Raw genomic sequence first — 22,600 nt, 5'->3', positions numbered from 1 at the left:
ATTTTGAACAATGAAGTATTGATACAAGAAATGAAAGAAGAAATCAAACAATATATTGAGCAAAATGACAATGGTGAGGTGAACCCAACAATCGTGTGGGATACCCTTTAAAGCAGTGCTTTGAGGAAAAATTATATCTAAAACAGCTTGGTTGAAAAATATTAAAATGAAAACATATGAAGATTGTTCTGAAAAGCTTAAAGACTTGGAGCAGCAATTTCTAAAGACAAAAAAAAATCAGAAATCCAACAGAAAATTCAAGATACTAAGAGATGCATTGATAACATGGTAGAGAAAGAAATGGAAAAAAAAAAAAAACACATTTATTTTAGACAGAACTATTATGAAATGCGACCAAGATCAACAAAACTTTTGGCTAAAAGGTTAAGAAAACAGCAGGCATTAAATACAATCTACAGGGTGGGGAAGCAAAATTTACAATGAACATTTAGTTGTTTTTTCTCAGCAGGCACTACGTCAATTGTTTTGAAACCAAACATATATTGATGTCATAATCATACCTAACACTATTATCCATACCTTTTCAGAAACTTTTGCCCATATGAGTAATCAGGAAAGCAAACGTCAAAGAGTGTGTGATTTGCTGAATGCACTCGTCACACCAAAGGAGATTTCAAAAATAGTTGGAGTGTCCATAAAGACTGTTTATAATGGAAAGAAGAGAATGACTATGAGCAAAACTATTACGAGAAAGTCTGGAAGATACTATTAAAGAAGAATGGGAGAAGTTGTCACCCGAATATTTGAGGAACACTTGCGCAAGTTTCAGGAAGCGTGTGAAGGCAGTTATTGAGAAAGAAGGAGGACACATAGAATAAAAACATTTTCTATTATGTAATTTTCTTGTGGCAAATAAATTCTCATGACTTTCAATAAACTAATTGGTCATACACTGTCTTTCAATCCCTGCCTCAAAATATTGTAAATTTTGCTTCCCCACCCTGTACATAACAAATCTACACAGCTCCACAACAATACAAAACAACTACACAACTATAAAACACATCTACACATCACACAGACACACTGAGGATCCCTGTGTCCTCAGTCTAAATCCTCCAAACAGTGGTTCAGTGAATGTGGTTTGGAAAGTGTAGATGTGGATCAGTTTGTCAGAGGAGACTCTGTAGAAGGACACAGATCCAGCAGGACAGTCCACATACACTGATACTGTACCGGAGGAGGAGGAGGAGGAGGAGGAGGAGGAGGAGGAGGAGAAGTAGGAGTAGGAGGAGGAGGAGGAGTGAGGGAGGTGTGTGTATTTGTTTTTATGGAAGACACCGTATCCACCTTCATAACAGAACAGACTCCAGGACTGATCATTTCTTCCAAACCCACAGTCTGTACTCTCTCCTTTCCTTCTGATTCCTCTGTAAGTCACTGCTATATGAACCTGTCCTCTCCACTGGACCTCCCAGTAACAGTGACCAGTCAGACCAGTTGAACACATCAGCTGATAGCAGTTCTCAAATCTGTCCTGATGATCAGGATATGACTGAACCTCCTCCACTCGTTCCACCTTCTTGTTGTTTTCAGACAGTTTGAGTTTTTCGTTCGCTGTGTTTGGATCCAGGGTGAGTTCACAGAAATCTGATGGACAGAAGAAAACACAAAACGGCTGCAGTTATTGATCAGCGATTAGCTTGATTTGACTTTAGGGAAAGACTAGAGAATGTCTTGTTGTTTGTAATTGTGTCCCTGGTTCACACACTGTTACTGTGACACAAATGACCATATGTTGGATTGGTGATGTGTGAGTTTTATAGCTGTAAGCTAGCTGCTAGCTGTGCAGTCACAAGGAAAGACGCCGCATCAGTGTGAAAATAAAACCACAGTTACACAACCTCACCTGGTACCACATTACAAACACTAATACTCAACAAAAGGAAAAAAAACTGAACACATTAATTAGTCAAATTAATCATCAATCAGTAAAATAAATGAAAATGAATAAAAAACTAAATTAAATACAAAATTAACAAAACTAATTAAAAAATATATTAAATGATTCAGCAAAATTAGCAAAAATGAAACAAACCGAACAAAATAATCAGAAAAATGAAGAAAATAATCAAAGAAAATTAATAAAATGTTGATTTTATTGAATATTTAAAGGATGTCCTTTGTAACTTTGCTGTTCTCACTCTATTTAATTAGTTTTTTGTTAATTTTGTTTCAGTTTGTATTATATTAAACACAAGTACTGATAGTTGTACAAGTCCTAGTAGTTCATACAAAGACCAAACAAAGAAGTCATGAAGTTATCATGAAAATCTTCCACATAAACATGTGACTAAATAAATGCTGATCATGTGATCTCATAGATTATGTGTGTTCCAATGCAGATCACTGATGGGTTGCAGCGTCACAGCACTTTAAACCTCCACAGGTTTGAGTTCTGATGGTTTTGGGGAAATTCATGATGGAGACAAATAAAGGTCTGGTCTGAAACGTGTCTTTGTGAGTTTTATTTCAGAGAAGCTCTGAGATGTGAGTTGTAGTTGTGGTTTTTCTGTCTAATGTCATGTAGGCAGTAGTCAAGGACAGATAGACAGGAACTGGAATTTACTGACATTTCATTCCAATGGTTCTGTTCAGTCTGTGTCTCCAAGTTCACTGTCAAAAACCTTCTGATCAAAAACAAACTGTATTAGTGATGACCTTTACACAGATTTATTAATTTAATCTTTCCCTTTTTCCTAATTGTCCATTAAATCCATAATATTACAGCCTTTATCTAATAGATAATAAATATTTATGGAAGTGATTTGATGTTTTGGGTTGAACTTGTTACTGTGACAAACTTTCCTCCTGATCGACTCAGCTGTGTTTTTGACTTTATTGTTTGTTCGTTTTCCACCTTTATCAGACAGCGGCACAAGAACGACACTAGAATGATCCATAAAGACAGAGGAGGTGTGATTGGCCAATGGTCTGAGGTTCTGAGGACTTGTCCCTCAGGGTATTTGTGTCATGTGATCCGTGTCCTGACCAATCAGCTGTCAGCTCACCCACTGTCTTCACTGACAGTTGATGTGTTTTCTAATGTGGTACCAGCTCTCACTGTATGTTCAGGTTGGGTTTCATCTGTAATTCAATATAAATCCACTTACACTTCCTCAGACCTGGTCTCAACCATCGGACTCCACTGGGCTCCAACCTGAAAGGAGGAGGAGGGGGGGGGGTTAGAGCAGCATTAAACATGGACATTCCATCACTCTGATCCACTCCAGCTTTTCTGTTCACATCCAGTCAATGGTTCCTGTCAGTCCCTTATTGAACGTCTGTATCTGTGACCGTGGTCTGGAACTTCAGTAAAGGATGTGGAATCAGCTGTGACAGAGTGTTCCTGTCAGCTCCACCTGTTCTATCACACATTATCTGTGTGTGCATCAGCTCAGTCCATACCTGACAGTGTCCAGTGTCCAGTGTGGATCCTCCACTAGAGCAGACAGCTCCTGTCCTGAGGCTCCTGGATGGTTGTAGCTCAGGTCTAGCAGTCTGAGATGGGACGGATTGGACTTTAAGGCTGAGACCAGAGAAGAACATCCTTCCTCTGTGATCAGACATCCTGACAGTCTGCAACACAAAACATCACACATCATCTGAGGAGGAAAGAAGGAGCGTCAGCTGTTGGACACAGTTATTCTGTGGATGGATTTCCTTCCAAATGGGATTTACCTGGAGCCAGTTTCTATTTGACTGACTCGGTTCAGGACAAGATCTGAACACAGACTCAGATTAGTCCAGTCCCTGTCCATAGTCTGGAAAGACCTGATCTTTTATTGTTACTCAGACAAATTTAACTGGATGAAGATTGACTTTGACCAAATAAAGACACAAATGTACAGATATTGGTCCAAAAACATCAAGTGCATAAATGAACATCCTTCACCACCTCCAAATCAAAGGTTCAATGGTTCTTGGGTTCCAGTGTTTGAACAGACAAACCAGTTCCACTCCAGTCCAACCCTCAGACTGTAGACACTTTACTGTCCTTTGGATCATATCTGCAGATTTAGACTCATTTGGTTCAAATACATCTTCATACAGTTTAGTTCCTGTGTTTGTTTCATAGAAATAAAGGAACATGCATGTGTTTCATGTCAGACACTGAACAGCTGGTCTGAAAACCAGGTCAGACTGATCCACTACATGTACATCATGGTTTTAATCATCATCGTTCACACTGGTTGAACAATCCAAACCTGAGAGTCTCCAGTTTACAGTCTGGACTCCTTAGTCCGTCTGACAGGATCTTCAGCCCTGAATCCTTCAGGTCCATGTTGTTGAGGTCTAGATGAGTCAGACTAGAGTACTGGGATCTGAGAACTGAGGACAGACCTTCACAGCTTCTCTCTGACAGGTTACAGATACTCAACCTGGAGGACATAGATGATATTTGGATTACAATCAGGTCAGGTCTGGACTGAAGGACCATCACAGTCCACATAGATCTCAGTTTGCTCTACAGCTCAGATCCAAATAAAGCTGCACAATTTAGTGAAAAACACATTTTTTAATTGTAATTTGAGTCTGTTTGCTTGTTTATCAAATCAAATGCACAGATGAGTCATTTAACAATGTCAAATCAAACATAAAAACTGAAACTAATGTAAAAATACCAAAACTTAAAAGTACAAACACCTTAATGTTGTGATTTTCATGTTTTCCACAGTATTTCCATCTGCTCAGTGTTTCATTTATTTTTTTCATTCATTCATTATCTGAACCAGCTTTATCCTCACTAGGGTCACAGGGGTCGCTTGGAGCCTATCCCAGCTACATAGGGGTGAAGGCGGGGTACACCCTGGTCAAGTCACCAGTTCATCGCAGGGCTGAACATATAGAGACAAACAATCACTCTCACATTCACACCTATGGGCAATTTAGATTAACCAATTAACCTATCAGTGCATGTCTTTGGATGGTGGGAGGAAGCCGGAGTACCCGGAGAGAAACCCACGCAGACACGGGGAGAGAACATGCAAACTCCACAAGAAAGGTCCCACCCCCCGTCGACTGGTGCTGGAATCGAACCCAGGACCTTCTTGCTGTGAGGCACGAGTGCTAACCACTGCACCACCATGTTTTTATTATTTTATTCCACCCTTTTGAAGACATGGAAGCTTTGCAAGTGTTACAAGTGGACCTGGTGTCTTCTTTTTGGACCGTTTTCTGCCTCAACACCATGTTGGTTACATTCTGACCAAAACAATGCAGCGTATGCATGACGTCATCGCGCATGCGCAACAAATGTGGAATTGATAAGCTGAATCATTAAGCAGGCAGGCAAACGATTCCAAGGAATCGAGCTACTGGTATCTGGTTCTCAAAAAGAACCGGTTCTCGATTTCCATCCCTAACAGGTTGATTTAGTGATTACACTTGTGATTGACTGGATTGTGCAGCTCTAGATCTAATACACCTTCATTTAAACAAGTACAACATGATTTAATAAAACTCAGTCAGGACCAAAAGATCAGAAATAACTGAATTCAGGTTCTAACTTTATCTGACCTGAGAGTCTCCAGTTTATAGTCTGGACTCCTTAGTCCATCTGACAGGATCTTCTGTCCTGAATCCTTCAGGTCCATGTTGTTGAGCTCCAGATGTGTCAGACTACAGGACTGGGATCTGAGAACTGAGGACAGACCTTCACAGCTTCTGTCTGACAGGTTACAGATACTCAACCTGGAGGACACAGATGATGATACGATCAGGTCAGGTCTGGACTGAAGTAGGGCTGAACGATATATCATTATTGTATCCATATCTAGATATAAACATTCAAGATATTAATATTGAAAAAGCAACAATATAAATAATACAGATTTCCCCTGCGCTCGCCCTGCATGTACAGCTCTGGAAGTCACAACAAATTTCATTTTTATGATTGCCCATGAATGCACCGCTAAGGCCAGCCAACCACAAACCTTATTTAATGCTTGCTGTGGATTGACAGCTGAAGCCAACCATTGACAAACATATGAGGGTGGGAGTGAGGGAGATGGAGACTGACGCACACACACAAACACACACACACACACACACACACACACACACACACACACACACACACACACACACACTACATCCACAGCGGGGAAATTAAAAAGAGAACCAATGGCCCTGTAGCTTACCGGCCAAATTAAAAGCTTTGGGAAATGTATCCAGATGCCATTTATTATCACCCACCTATGTGTATTTATTATATTACAGAAATAGCCCCTGTTTTGGGATATTCCAATCAGATTTGTAAAAAATTTAAATTCCAACTTGATATCATTGATGCTTACTGATTTATTGGATCAATCCACTTCCTATCTATTATAATGGGAAAATTTTTCAAAGTCGCACCAAATCCAGAATCAGATCTGGATCTTTTTAGCTTGGATCACCATAAATCCACCTAAATCCTGACCTTTAAGTTGTCGTCTTTTTCAATTTTATAATTACGCAGGTTGATTTAGTGATTACCTCCGGCAGGAGGTATTGTGATCACTTTGCTTTGTGTGCGTGCATGCATGTTTGTTTGTTAGCAAGATAACTCAAAAAGTTATGGATGGATTTTCATGAAATTTTCAGGAAATGTGGATACTGGCACAAGGAAGAAATGATTAAATTTTGGTGGTGATCGGGGGGGGGGGGGGGGGGGGAGCCATTAGATTGTGATCAGGCTTCTGCAGAACTTGATGATAAGCTGATCATTAACTGAACCAGGTGTGCTGGAAGAGGGAAATATCCAAAACACGCAGGATACCGGGCCTTGAGGACCGGAGTTGGTGACCCCTGCACTAAACGACAGAAAACATGTTTAAACTCCACTTGAATGCAGATTATACACAGTACTCATGGCCTGTATCATGTATTACTCATTTATTTAAATATTCATGTTTTTGTAAAATTATTTTAGGTGATTCCTATCATATTCTTCTTCATGTGAGACGGGGGGGCGGCCCCCATAGCGCCCTCTATTGATGAGTCCCCATTGCTTGTGACTGACTTGATTGTGCAGCTCTAGATCTAATACACCTTCATTTAAACAAGTACAACATGACTTAATAAAACTCAGTCAGGACCAAAAGATCAGAAAGAATTGAATTCAGATTCTAACTTCATCTGACCTGAGAGTCTCCAGTTTACAGTCTGGACTCCTTAGTCCATCTGACAGGATCTTCAGTCCTGAATTCTTCGGGTCGTTGGTACTGAGGACCAGATGTCTCAGACTAGAAGACTGGGATCTGAGAACTGAGGACAGACCTTCACAGCCTCTTTTTGATAGGCCATAGACAGTCAATCTGCAGAAACAGAACAGATTGTGTAAAAACAGCAGCAGATTAAACTGATCTTCACTAAACTCCACTTCATTTCAGTTCCAATAGTTCTACAGATAATCACTAGTTTTGGTCAAATATCAGGTTATAAAGTCAATGTATCACAGAGCTACTATTTCCTGTTAACACTCAGACAAACCGTATGGACCTTCACTGCTGTTCATTTATGATGATGGTTATGACCCCTTTATTTATCTGGGGGTCTTAGTAACACATACATTTACAGATTTATTTAAAGATAATCTGGAACCAGCATTGAAGACCAAACAGGATCTAAATCTATGGTCCACCATAAACTAACTCACATGTTTGATGGACTGGATCAGATGTGCTCCTACTGTCATACACATGAAGTGGATTGGATGTGAATTCCATCAAGTTATGATGTTGATTAATATGATCAGTGTCGTGGTTTGACAAGGAATGAATAAGGTAGAAAAATTCTCTAAACCAGACTCTAAATTCAATAAACTCCACTCTGTCTGGACTCACACAGCTTTGTTGGAGGCTTTGACGACTGGCAGCAAATTCAGAAGAGCCTCCTCTGAACCAAAGTATTTGTTCAGGACAAACTCATCCAGATCTTTATCTGATGACAGTAAGATGAAGACCACAGCTGACCACTGAGCAGGAGACAGATGAGTTATAGCGAGATCTCGATCTCTCAGGGACTGTTGGATCTGATCCACCAGAGATCCATCCTCCAGTTCATTCAGACAGTGGAACAGGTTGATGCTTTTCTCTACAGACAGTTTATCATTGAGCTTCTCCTTGATGTACGCAACTGTCTCCTGATTGGTCTCTGAGCTACTTCCTGTCTGTTTCATCAGACCTTGTAGGAGTCTGTGATTGGTCTGCAGTGATAGACCCAGGAGGAAGCGCAGGAACAGGTCCAGGTGTCCATTTGGACTCTGTAAGGCCTGGTCCACAGCGGTCTGGTAGAACTGAGTCTGTGCAGATCCAGACCTCTGGGATGTGGTTTGTTCTTCTGACAGCAGATTGACTCCAGTGTTGATGAAGGTCTGATGGACATGAAGAGCAGCCAGAAACTCCTGGACACTCAGATGGATGAAGCAGAACCTCTTGTCCTGGTACAGTCCTCTCTCCTCTTTGAAGACCTCTGTGAACACTCCTGAGTACACTGAGGCTGAGCTGATATCGATGCCACACTCTGTCAGGTCTGATTCATAGAAGATCAGGTTTCCTTTCTTCAGCTGCTCAAAGGCCAGTTTTCCCAGAGACTCAATCATCTTCCTGGTCTCTGGACTCCAGTGTGGATCTGTCTCAGATCTTCCATCATACTTGACGTTCTTCAGTTTGGCCTGAACCACCAGGAAGTGGATGTACATCTCAGTCAGGGTCTTGGGCAGTTGTCTTCTCTCTGTGGTCTTCAACACGTCCTCCAGAACTCTAGCAGTGATCCAGCAGAAGACTGGGATGTGACACATGATGTGGACACTTCGTGACGTCTTGATGTGGGAGATGATTGTGTTGGTCTGTTCTTCATCTGTGAACCTCTTCCTGAAGTACTCCTCCTTCTGTGGGTCAGTGAACCCTCTGACCTCTGTCACCATGTCAACACACTGAGCAGGGATCTGATTGGCTGCTGCAGGTCATGTGGTTATCCAGAGGCGAGCAGAGGGAAGCAGGTTCCCCCTGATGAGGTTCATCAGCAGCACATCCACTGAGGTGGACTCTGTAACATCAGTCAGGATCTGAGTGTTGTTGAAGTCCAGAGGAGGTCGACACTCATCCAGACCGTCTAAGATGAACACCACCTGGAGGTCTTCAAAGATCCAGATTCCTGCTTCTTTGGTTTCAGTGAAGAAGTGATGAACCAGTTCCACCAAGCTGAACTTCTTCTGTTTCAGCACATTCAGCTCTCTGAAGGTGAATGGAAATATGAAGTGGATGTCCTGGTTGGCTTTGTCTTCAGCCCAGTCCAGACTGAACTTCTGTGTTAAGACTGTTTTCCCGATGCCGGCCACGCCCTTTGTCAGCACTGTTCTGATTGGTTGATCTCTGTCAGTTGGTGTTTTAAAGATGTCTTCATATGTGATGGTTGTTGGTGGTCTGTGTGGGTTCCTGGATGCTGTTTCAATCTGTCTGACCTCATGGTCCTGGTTGACCTCTGTGGCCCCTCCCTCTGTGATGTAGAGCTCTGTGTAGATCTGGTTCAGGAGGGTTTCGGGGTTTCCTGCTTTAGCGATGCCCTCAAACACACACTCAAACTTCTGCTGCAGGTTACGTTTCAGTTTCCGCTGCTGAACTCCAGACTGACTTCCTGAATGCAGACCCAGATAAACCATCAGTCTCACAGTAAATCCAAGTATTTTCATCTGTTCAATCTGTACAGAATGGTCTTACTGCGGTGCAGACGCTCAGCCAGCTCCTCCTGCTTCATCCTCCTCAGGAAGTTCAGTGTGATCTTCAGAAAAGCCTCTGACCTCCTCCTCTGCTCTTCATCCTCATCCTTCAGACTCTCTAAGCATTCTGGGTAATCTGTACTCAGAACCTGGTGGAACTTCTTCAGTTCGTTCTTGACAAAAGTGCAGATGTTCTCCTCCAGCAGCTGGAACACAAAACATGATGAAAGACACAAAGTCCACCCATGGACCAAAGCTCAGGTCCATGTTGGACACAGTGATGTCCACTGGTCTGAAACCAGCAGCAGGAGATGATTGGACAGAACAGATGGACCAGTAGATGTTGGACATGTACACACCTTAAATATGGAGTCCAGCTGAGTCTGATCCTGTAGACCAGTGGGAACCTCTGAGCTCTGCTGCTCCACTCTGTGGACCAATCATCAACAATGAGCTCACATTACGTCTGTCCACACTGACACCAACAGGTGGACACACCTGGATGTCAACATAAGTCACATGACCCCCTGTAGTGGGAAAGGTGTCCTGGTCCTGCTGATCCCACTGAGAATCAACATGTGAGTCTGTTTGGAGCTTCACACTCACTGGGTTTAGTTGATCTCATCAACATTTGGATGAAACCAACAGCTCTGTCTTAACAATGTGTCCCCTCACCATCTGCACTCACAACATATGATACAAAGGTGTTCAATGGAGCAGGAATCAACCCTAGATTCTGATCCAGTATCATCCAGAACCAGCTCCCACTACAACAACAGGTTTTCTTTGATCAGGTTTAGTGTGATTCTCCTGCCAGCGTCTGAACCATAGACTGAAGAAAAAGACCATGTGACACTGACGATTCAACAGGACTAACTTTAGGTCGAACATAGAACTGTTGAGTGGTTTAGGAATTATCTTTCAGATAGAACACAGTGTGTTTGTGTTGATGGCTTAAAATCCAATTTTATGGAATTTACTAAGGGAGTCCCCCAAGCATTGGCATGCACAGACATTTAGAGGGGCAGGTCCTCAGCCAACGAAAAAGGGCACCCCTCTCCCGAGTCTGACAATCCTGATCTGCAGCGTTTTCATAAATATTGGTCTGCAATAACTTGCCATCATTGTTTATTCAGTATTACACATATGTTAGCATTCTACAAAACAATGTACTGCTACTGCAATGGCCTTACACTTTTCACACTAAATAACTAGAAAAAAACAAACAAAAAACATTCTACTTGTAAAGTACAATGAGCATAGGCCTGAAGAGTCCAGGAGCAAAAAAAAATGACTAGAGGAGGATTATGAACCATCCAACCATGTAAAAATCTACAAAGCCAAAATTGAGTCACATAACCATGACAATCACTCATTTACTGAACAACCTCTATCAACCTGAACAAACCAGTATCATAGAACAAATCTAGGACTGCACACTGACACAACTGTGCAGAAGGACTGACATTTGGCTTGATCCAGGACAGAACAGAGCTGGTACTGTGGGCTGCCTGCTGAGAGTCTCTGTCCCTCTGTTTCTTTACTCTTTCCTTTCTTGGCATTTTGCTGCAATTGATGAATAAGAAACATCAAATCGCGCACTACAATGAACATTGTAGACCAGGGGTTTCAAACTTATTTTAGTTCAGGGGCCACATACACTTAATGTGATCTAAAGTGGGCCGGACCAGTCAAATAATATAAATAATAGGATAAGAACTTTGAGTGTAAGAAGTAAATTCTGTAATGAAAATGTTTACATCTACGAATTGTACTTGAACATAACATGAACAAATATGAACAACCTGACAATTTGTTAGTAAAATAAGTGCAATGTTAACAATATTACACCATAGTTTATCATTTATACAAGTGAATCACAACTTAGAGATCACAGTGGATCTACAAATACACAAAACATTAACAGGGAGAATATTAAGATTCCACATACTCCTCTTAAGACATTTCAGATATTCACATTTTTTGTAAAAAGCTTGTCTGTACACGTAAACATTTTTGTGTAATTTTACTTTTTTTACAATAAAACAAAGAGACAGATTTACAGCTTTCATTATTTATAGGTTATTATGAAAGTATTTTACTGGTTCTGATCCACTTTAGACTGAAATGACCTAAAATGATTTCAACATCCTTGATTCGTAGTATCTTCGGTGTAATTTTTGCATTTCACAAATTCATCCCAGGGGCTGGATTGGACCTTTTGGCGGGCCGGATTTGGTCCCTGGGCCACATGTTGGACGCCTGTGTTGTAGACATACAGATTTTTTTTCATGCTTGTGTAACTTATTATAATGACAAACAACGACTTTGACAATAATATAATAATCTGAAACTTCACATCCCAATAATTTCCAAAAAAGGGGATTCGATTTAACTTTCATATTATGTGTAATACTCCAATCAATGCGAATGTATCATGAAGCCTAGTGTCTGGGTGGTCACGTCTGATCTGCTCCTCTGGTCCACTCCCCACAAACTACAAACTACGAACTCCACTGCCTCTGTTCAGCCTGACACCACAACAATACGCACTTTTAGACACAGTTTGGATTCATAGGCTATTATAGATTTGTGACTCTGGAAATATACCGGGTACTCACAACTTTTCACACAAATAGAGGATTTTCGTCGATTTGCTTGTTCGCCCCTCAATCTCTCCTCACATTATCAAATGCACTGAATTAGCATCACTGGGCCGTGACCTCTGTGACCTCTCTGTGACCTCTGTGACCTCTCCGCTTGTGACAGCTAATCAGCTGACACACGCTAGTATTGGACTACTGGCTACACTAACCAGCCAAACTTGTGGGGAACAGGACAAAGATTTGCTTAAACAGTTGTAAGTCAAAGGCACCGCTATTCTGACCAGTTTGTCTCTTGCAAAAAGTCAAAGCCATGCGATGTGTGATCAGCAATAGAGGAGCTGCTGAGCAGCAAGAGTGGAACACAAGCGGAGCAGGAGAGAGAGGCAGTGAGAGGAGGAGGACTGGGGGAAAGACAGGAGGCACTGCGAATTATTTGGATTTAACTGAATATTAAAATATGATCATAATGTCATGTCGATGTGGACTGTATTGTCTTCTTTGAATGAGGAAAAAAATAATTACATTAAAAAAAAAAAAAAAAAGATCGCCAGAAGGGCACCGAGGCCAGAGGGGCAGGTCTTTAGGGACACCTCAGATCTACCTGTGCACGTCCCTGCCCCCAAGGTTCCATTTTTGCACTTGCCCTGTTTACAATTTTTATTATCAACGTGGAAAGTAACTAGGGAAATGTTAAACTCCATCTTTATGCGAACGACACAGCAATTTTCTCTATTACATCCTCTGTTGTCCAGGCCGTTGATGAGCGTCAGACTGCCTTTTATCAACTCCAGGTTTCCTTCTGCCTTTTGAAGTTGGCCCTAAATGCCAAGAAGACAAAGTTTATACCTTTTACAAAAGCTTGTTCTCAAAACTTAGAGCATAACAGCATTCAGACCCTGGTAGGAGAAACCGTTGAAAATGGTATGATGGAACAATTTGTCATGGAACAATTTGCAAAACTCACTTCAGCTTCAGCATTTCATTACCTTGGGTGAATTCAAATCTGTTCTGTCAAACTGTCTAACAGAAGTGTGGAACTGCTATCCTTAAACTGGTTTTCAACTTTTTATGTTTTTATCCATTTTATGCTGTCTTAACTGTATGTAAGTTTTATCCTCTGTTAATTCATTTGTATTGTACTGATGTGCCTCTTGGTCAGGTCCCTCGAAAAAGAGATTTCATCCCAAGGGACTTCCTGGTTAAATAAAGGTTAAATAAATAAAATAAAAACAAATAGAATGTCAAGTTAGGACTGACTGAGCTGAAAACCCTGTTGGTGAATCTGGGCCAGATCTGAGGTTCACTTACTGAGTCTCTGAAACACGTCCTGTTTTAAAGTTTATCCCCCAACCCATGGAGTCATCACTCTTCATGGACACACAGCTGGGTCCAGGTCCAGGTCCAGGTCCAGGTCTGTGACCATTGATGGTACAGTGGTTTTAGTGCTGAACTCTGATATTTATCTGGTTGATGTTGTACATTTTTTTTACATAATTAAACATAACACAGTGAAACCTAACTTTCTGTAACATAGTGTAGTTTAATATAAGTAACAAATTCATGTTGTGTAATTTAATGTCACATTAATCTGACAGTTTTAATGGACTGTTTTACATGAGATTAATATTTTTTAATACATGTAATATCAGCCTATAACCCATTACATGTCAAGGTTATTACAGGTTAAACTTAAAAAGCAACAGGCCCTGGTCAAGCCGTAGGAGATCAAAAAACAAAATGGCTGTTCAAATGGATTTACTGTTTCAACTAAATAACCAAAAGTAACGTATAAAACATATTTTGGTAGGTATTTATAAGTACTTTGATATGGCAAGAATGATGATTTACTTCAATGATGTTTTTGTGGTCCAAAAAAAAAAGGAAAAATAAGCCTGGTAACGGATAAAAAAAAGAACATCACTTTTTTTTTAACTTAGCAAATAATAATAATAATAATAATAATAATAATAATAATAATAATAATAATAATAATAATAATAATAATAATAATAATAATAATAAATGGATCTTAAAACTACAGAATACACTAACACCATTCTCCTGGATGCAGTAGAACATCCTGGTATTTGACATAGTCAATGTTAGAAATGAAAGGTTTCACAAGAAGTGTTAAGAGTCCTGTTGTGTTTGACTTTTATTAGAGTCAAGAAAAAGTGATGCAGATGGTTCAACAAGACTAACTTTAGGTCGGACGTAGAATGCAAAGTTAGGACTGACTGAGCTGAAAACCCTGTTGGTGAATCTGGACCAGATCTGAGGTTCACTTACTGAGTCTGTGGAACAGTTCGTCTTTTAAAGTTTATCCATCCACCCTTGGAATGATCACTGTTCATGGACACACAGCTGGGTCTAGGTCCAGGTCCAGGTCCAGGTCCAGGTCCAGGTCCAGGTCCAGGTCCAGGTCCAGGTCTGTGACCATTGATGGTACAGTGGTTTTAGTGCTGAACTCTGATATTTATCTGGTTGATGTTGTACATTTTTTTTACGTAATTAAACATAACACAGTGAAATCTAACTTTCTGTAACATAGTGTAGTTTAATATAAGTAACAAATTCATGTTGTGTAATTTAATGTCACATTAATCCGACAGTTTTAATGGACTGTTTTACATGAGATTAATATTTTTTAATACATGTAATATCAGCCTATAACCCATTACATGTCAAGGTTATTACAGGTTAAACTTAAAAAGCAACAGGCCCTGGTCAAGCCGTAGGAGATCAAAAAATAAAATGGCTGTTCAAATGGATATACTGTTTCAACTAAATAACCTAAAGTAACGTATAAAACATATTTTGGTAGGTATTTATAAGTACTTTGATATGGCAAGAATAATGATTTACTTCAATGATGTTTTTGTGGTCCAAAAAAAAGGAAAAATAAGCCTGGTAACGGATAAAAAAAAGAACATCACTTTTTTTTTAACTTAGCAAATAATAATAATAATAATAATAATAATAATAATAATAATAATAATAATAATAATAAATGGATCTTAAAACTACAGAATACACTAACACCATTCTCCTTGATGCAGTAGAACATCCTGGTATTTGACATAATCAATGTTAGAAATGAAAAAGGTTTCACAAGAAGTGTTAAGAGTCCTGTTGTGTTTGACTTTTATTAGAGTCAAGAAAAAGTGATGCAGATGGTTCAACAAGACTAACTTTAGGTCGGACGTAGAATGCAAAGTTAGGACTGACTGAGCTGAAAACCCTGTTGGTGAATCTGGACCAGATCTGAGGTTCACTTACTGAGTCTGTGGAACAGTTCGTCTTTTAAAGTTTATCCATCCACCCTTGGAATGATCACTGTTCATGGACACACAGCTGGGTCCAGGTCCAGGTCCAGGTCTGTGAATAGTGATGTCAGTGGTTTTAGCTCTGACATGGACAGCAGTGGTAGACAGGTAAACATGGTGGTTTCACCTCTGAGCTGTGAGCTGGTTCTCATGTTTCACAAAGAGAGATTTTAAAATATATAATCTAATGAAATTCAATGATCAGACTCTTTGAAATAAAGAGGTGTAAAAGACCGATGACTCTTCATGGACAAATACTTAGGATCAGGATGGATCTTGTTAGAAACACATTCAGCACATGTGAAAATAAAATCCTTCAAGAATCAGTAAAACTGAAAACATGTTAAATGTTTCAAAGCGATAAAAGAAACATGTGAAAGATAAAGAGTCACCTCTGACCCGTAGACCGGCACCCATCTGTGGACCTAACACCTTCAAATGCCAACACGAGTTCCTTAACAGGCCTTCGACTGGGTCTGGCAGAGTCTGGTCCAGGTCCAAGTCCAGGTCCTGTGGGGGGTTTGTGGGTGGTCTTCCAGGGAGGGGGTCCCTGCTCTCTGTCCTCACTCTGATCCATTCTGCTGAATCCACATCAGAACACAAACCATCAGTCCAGACCTGAATCCACACAGATTCATCTTTTACATGATAAACAGCAGCTCGATCTACTTTTATTTTGAAAGGTTTCACAGGAAGTGTATGTGTCCTGTTGTGTCGGACTTTTATCTGTAGACGACGACTGAGGAAGGTCATGAACACGTTGAAGTTGGTTGATTTTAATCCGTGTATCATTCGTTCGTTCGTTTTTCAATTTAAAACCAAACATTTTTGGTTTTAAATTTAAAAACGAACGAACGAATGATACACAAATTTTATTTGACCTAAACAGCAGCTCTTTATCACCTGATCAGATTGTAGTTCATTAGTAACTGACTAAACTATAAATGTGAAAGGTCAAAGGTCAACAGTTATCAGAGCCCAATAAAAACGTCATGAACTTAAACTAACTTTAAACATCAGAAACATGTGTAAAGTGTTTCCAGATCAATTTATTGTCACAGACTCAGATCAAAGTGTCCTGACTGGATTCAAAGAGTCACAGATAAAACTCACCTGTGGTCCAGCAGTTCAGAGATAAACCAAACTCAGGGTTTTGGACCAAGACCTGCATCCCACATCTCATATGGTGTGTGTTTAATGTAGATGGGACTTGATGAAGGTGTTTGTGGTGTGAGTGTGAGCTGAAGTGTAATGGCTGATACACGTGTGCTGTAGTTCTACTGTCAGACCACTAGATGGCCTCCTGGAGCTGATGATGGGACCTGAAGGGAAGGCCAAGCACAGCTGATTCTCAAAGTCTAGGAAGAAAATACATGGGAAATGTTGAACGTAAACTGGTTTACTCTACTGGTTTACAGTCCGACCAACACCATGTGATGATGGTTTCTCAGATTTCCATTAAAACCTGAAGGACTAAACCAGTCCAGACCAGAGGCCATTGAATCCCCTATAAATCCAAACCAGCAGGTTGTGATTCTGAACTGTGTTCACAGGTCAAGGGGAGGTATACATGTGTGGTCAAGCATTCTAATTGTCCCCCAATAACCTGTTATAGCTCTTTTTTTATTTTATTTTTTTCAAATTTTGTCTATTTTTTGGTTTTGAAAATTCCTGTTGATGAAAAAGTTCCTGCCATTTGAAGAAGGGCAGATCTGGGGCCTCATGTATAAAGACTTGTGTGGATTTCATACTGAAACCTGGCGTAAGCTTGAATCCAGAAAAGTCTGTATGTACAAAAAAATCCAGATGAATCAAACTGTGCGTACGCCCGAATCCAAGCACATTTCCTTTATACATTCCAATCAGCGTGGAATTGATCACATATGTTGGAGTACCTGACTCCTACCTCTCCATGCCCATGTTTAAATATGCAAATTAGTATAAGCGGGGTCTGCAGGTGGGATTCCCTCTGGGATTCCCCTCTCTGCACGATCAGATGATAACGTCAAGGTGGACGCGAAGCAGAGGCCAAAACAGGCAGAAGGAGGAAAGAGATGAACTGAGACTGTTTGAGCAGAGAGTCAACGATACTATGGTTGACTCTGGTCTAACAGGGCTGACGCGGATCACCCCCAAGATAAAAATAAATTTAGTATTTGTGTAAGTCTCACATTAGTTCATTCTACGGGTCATACAACAGTCTGATCACAGCCAAACAAGACAAAGGTTCATGCGTAGTCAAATATCAAAGAGGAAATCCAAGACTTTGACTCATGTTTTATCACAAAAATTATTATTTTCCAACAATGAGGCAGAAGACAGTGAGACGCAGTATCATCCTCCTGTCACAGAGGCTTCCTGTTGCCTCCCCAGTGTTAGCTGATCCTCCGGTCCAACACCCAGCTGCTGATGCCCATCCGACTGGCATGGGTCTACGCTGACCCGAGTCACAAGAGGACATCATGAGGACAATCGTCGGAGTCAATGAGCACCTGGACCGACTTATAAATGTTCTCACAGATATGAACACTACATTAAATGCATTTATCAACGAGTGAATTTTGTGTCCTTGTCTCTTTATGTGGTTCTTGCTGAATATCTAGGACTGGCATTGATGGGTCTAGGATTGGTCTGGCTGGTTCTGGTTCTGGTGGTGGATGTGCTCCTCTGACAGTAGGATGACGTGCCGGTATGTTCATTGTTCTTCTGTGTATCTCTGGTGTGCACATCAATTGGAGGAATGACCTTTTCTACATTATTAACAGTTTCCCAGTGTCACCTCTAAGTGTCTCCAATGGTTCAAAAGCACTAGAAACGTGCGTACGCCAGCTATGGAGTTAGCTTGGAGGACCGCACATTTCCACGGTCATTTCACTCTTTATACATCTGAACGTGAGCGTGGAAAAGGGTGTGCGCGAGGTTTTTGTGCATACGCATGCTTTATACATGAGGCCCCTGATTTGAAAGTACATCTGGGAATAGTAATTTTCTCATCTTTTTTTTTTAAAGGAGTGATATTTTTCTAATTTTAAATGGAATTCTGCATTTTCAAACATTTTCCTGTGGTCTTCGTAAACTGTAAATGCTCTGCTTGGATCTGAATTCCACAGGTCCATCTTCAACTCTATTTCTGAGTAATGACACCAGAAAGGTGGTTTGGAGCGCTGGCCCTTTAAATGCAAATGAGCCACTTCAGGCCCCGCCCCCTCCAGGTTGTTGGCTGTGCTGCTCTGTCCTGTTCAACCAACATCTCAACATTTTAGGTAATCACCTCGAAGTTCGGACATATTTTCAGTCTGGACTACAACCGCTGCTGCTGACAAACAGTTATACTTGGAGAAATGTTCATCTGAAGTCTGAAGTCGCTAGTGATGCGTAGATGAGGCGTCATGAAGCGTTTCGACACATTGCCAAACTGTATTGATACTGTGTCTATACTGTGTCACTGAATACTGACACCTGCTGGACCTTAAGAATCCCTACAGGCAACCTAGTTGACAGACTCAACTGACACTGATCTGATGACCTAGTACATACAATAATATAATTTAAGTCATTGTATTTTATGTTGTATTATTTCATATCTTCATTTAAATTTAAAATATCTTTGATATTTTTAGATACAGTCAATAAATAATGTGAACATGGATCATAACGTGAAAATCTAAGTGAACATGTTGTGAATGAGGATGCTTGTGGATTGGGATATTTATTTATTTATTTATTTATTTATTTATTTATTTGTTTATTTAAGTGAACTCTGGCCCTCGTGGCCTAAATATTATACCGGCCCACCGGGAATTGTCCCAGTCCTCCTGATTAGCCAGTCCGGGCCTGACACGTACTGACTGTTGCTGTTTTGGTTTGGCTGTTTTGCTGCATTGGACACTGGATATCGTCTCTGTTCGGTGTCGTTTGGTGTCGACTGTTTAGCCACCGGACCTGGGCTTGCCACCTCCCCCTCCTCTAGACGGTCTGGCTCCCACTCGTCTTCCCGGACCTGATCCTCCACCTGCGGGGGGGGGGGGGGGGGTTGCAGATGGTTTCTTATGTGTCTTTTATAGTTTCTTTATTGCTTAGATTTATTTTACAATTTCCTTTGTTCATGTTCATTTGTTGAAACAATTTTAAGGAAATTGTATTTTTCATAGTTTTGAATATTTTGAGTTAATCACGGAGATGTTGGATGGATGCGTGTGAGAGTGTGAGTGTTGCATGTGAGTTTTAATTGCTCACTGTCGGCCACCAGTTACCTGAGGCTCTCAGGTTGTTTTATTAATGGCTGTGTTTTTCTTTGTGGTACAGGTGCTGGGTACCTGAGCGGCAGTCCAACCTGGTGGTGGCGTTTTCACGGTTTCCTTGTGTTTTCTTTTTTTGTGTGTGTGTTGTGTCACAGGCGTGGTGGTGGACCCTTCCCCTTATTTTTGGTTTCCTGCCGCTGTGGTAAGTTCTCAGCCCTGTCCTCCCTTATTTTGTTTTCTTCAGCCTGAGTGCTGGCTGAAGGCCTGGTGGGTGCGACATTTTAGTTTGTTTTTTTTTTTTTTTGTTAACTGTTTAATCATTTTGTTAAATAAAAATCTTTCTTTAACTAGACATTACCTCTCCCGGGTGGATCATTACGAACCTGTGTGACCTTGCTATTTAACTTTAATTATTTGTATAATTTTCCCAGGGGTGAAATTCCCCTGGGTGGCGTTGTCAGGCAACTCGGTAATTTGATTTCCTCGCTCACTGCCACACAACATGCTGTGGTCAGATTTTTATACGACCTTTTCCAAAAACTCATGTTTTTGCATGTAAAATTTGGGGCCTGGAGATTTTAGGCATTTGATCTGCTACAATGAAATTAGTGTTTTTAATTTTTTCATGGTTTTACTTGGAACTGGATACTGAAAAGTACAGAAAGTAAAGATATTTATACCTATTTTAAGGTGCCATATACAAGTGTTTTATAAATTACAGATAACTATGTGAACTTTGCATGTGTTTGTCTTTGGTCCGCTACTGACGACTTTTGTACTTGTACTAAATATTGGACCAAACCATCCTGAGCACATGGTTCCATAACATTTAAGCTAACCAAGTGTACAGTTCACAGACTTTTTACAACAGAGTAGCCTCTAAAATAGACTTTTTAGAGCGGAGTACCCCCTGAAATATACTTTTTATAGTGAAGTAGACACTGAAAGGGAGTACCCCAAGAAACAGACTTTTTTTGTAATCCAAGTACCCTCATCTCTGGCATCAGCATTTTTGATTGAAAAAAAGGCAAAATGTGTTCCTGGGCCTATATTTAACTGTAATACACACACACGCACACGCACACACACACACACACACACACACACACATAAATTTTGTGCAAAACATAAACTGAAAAGTGCCCTCTGTCATCAATAAATAAATAAATAGGTCATTAATTAACAAATGAACCTTTCATCAACCAAAAATAATTCCTTATCTACTCAAATAAACTTATTTTGAATCATATAAAATATAAATGTTCTTCAAATGTTACCAAAGCTTCAACAGATGATTGACAATAAAACTATTATATGAATGTATTTATTATGTTTTATATTTCTGCATTAATTCTCTTTATTTATTTTGTATTCTGTACATGATGACTAATTTAATGGATTTTTCAAAAAAATATTTCCGGTACCCCTTGGACTTCTTCCAAGTACCCCTGAGGGTGCGGGCATTCCACTGTGGGAACCCCTGGATTAGAGGAAGTTTATGAATATGGAAAGTCCAAGTTCAATGGAACTCAAAGTCCTGGTAGAAAACCTCTTTTGGGTTCCCTCCTGAGGATCTGATCAGTGAGGTTTAAGTTCCAGCAGAATGCACAAACTGTCATCTTTAGTTAACAATGTCTGATAAAAGAAGAACATCCAGGTACTCCATTTAATGATGGACAGGTACTGGTTCCTTATATTCCATATGTTGTATATAATACAGCTGTAGTTGGAAACTTATGTGTCTGTTTTCTTCAAACTAAATAGTCAGTGCTTTTGAGACGATAGTCTGGTTGGATCCGTTACTTTCTTTTGCCCCAAATGAAATTGGAATTATGGCTCATTTTTGCTCCAACACTAACTGGTGTCATAGAAACACATATTAGTTCACATATTTAATTGGATACGATGTGAAATTTTGTCAAGAACAGGGTGTTTTAACCATTTGTGTAAGTAAAAAAACACACTAATGTTCCTTTTTTTTAGATCCGTTATCAGGCTTATTTTGAATTTTTTTTTTTTTTTTTACCACAAATCTATCATTTAAGTCAATCATCAGAGTACTTATAAATACCTACCAAATATGTTTTATAAGTTACTTTGGGTTATTTTATTCATTTTACGTTTGATATATTCTCTTCGTGGTTTCCAACAGAGTTTAAACCACTTCCTCTTTTTCAGCGTCTGTTTCTGTGCCGCGGCATTAAATCAAATGTCGTCACGAAGCAGCAGAGTTTCATATCCGCCATTTTGATTTGAGTGACTGTTGATTTTCTCTGTACTTTTACTGATGGTAAAGTTACCAGTTCAACACACGGTCCAGTTGAATGGAAATAGTCCAGAGGAGTTTTATGGACCAGTGAGGAGAAAAACCCTGACCCTCAGTAACATCATCATCAACAACGACAACACTGAGTTCAACCACTGAGTTTCACATCAGCTTCTACTCTGAGGCTTGGTCTCATCACAGTCACTTCAGACGGACTCCAACACATGGATTAAAGCTCATCCAGTTTCTACTGAAGTAAAGAACCCACAGTGAAGGAGGTGAGAGTCAAACAGGTCCAACATTACCTTCATGGAGAGATGCAGAGACTCACAGCTGCTGCCGTTTGGAGAGGAAGTTGACATGAAGTGGATGAGAGGAGGAGGAGTCAGAACAGAGAACATGTTTACAACAGTTTCTACTGTCGTTACTTCATGGAC

At 40.2% G+C, this 22,600-nt stretch overlaps 2 protein-coding genes and 1 pseudogene across 2 annotated transcripts in view; 1 reads left to right on the top strand and 2 right to left on the bottom strand.

Annotated features, from left to right (window-relative positions):
- The window catches only part of LOC115436275 (zinc finger protein 664-like), a 1,196,486-nt pseudogene that overhangs the window by 27,688 nt on the left and 1,146,198 nt on the right, over window positions 1–22,600 (top strand).
- Window positions 1–22,600, bottom strand: part of LOC115436284 (zinc finger protein 345-like) — a 589,760-nt gene that overhangs the window by 408,390 nt on the left and 158,770 nt on the right. The gene's annotated exons all lie outside the window — the stretch shown is intronic.
- Window positions 873–16,827, bottom strand: LOC115435835 (protein NLRC3-like). The gene is given in 8 exon segments (XM_030158448.1): window positions 873–1,611; window positions 3,135–3,181; window positions 4,230–4,403; window positions 5,542–5,715; window positions 7,851–9,642; window positions 9,726–9,921; window positions 16,056–16,234; window positions 16,770–16,827. Coding segments are annotated over 8 exon segments (3,204 nt in total). The 3' UTR covers window positions 873–1,027.

This window comes from Sphaeramia orbicularis, chromosome 16, assembly GCF_902148855.1.
Source record: "Sphaeramia orbicularis chromosome 16, fSphaOr1.1, whole genome shotgun sequence".
In the NCBI taxonomy this organism is placed as follows: domain Eukaryota; kingdom Metazoa; phylum Chordata; class Actinopteri; order Kurtiformes; family Apogonidae; genus Sphaeramia; species Sphaeramia orbicularis.
The sequence above is the reverse complement of the archived record's forward strand: the minus strand, read 5'-3'. Positions and strand labels throughout refer to the sequence as shown.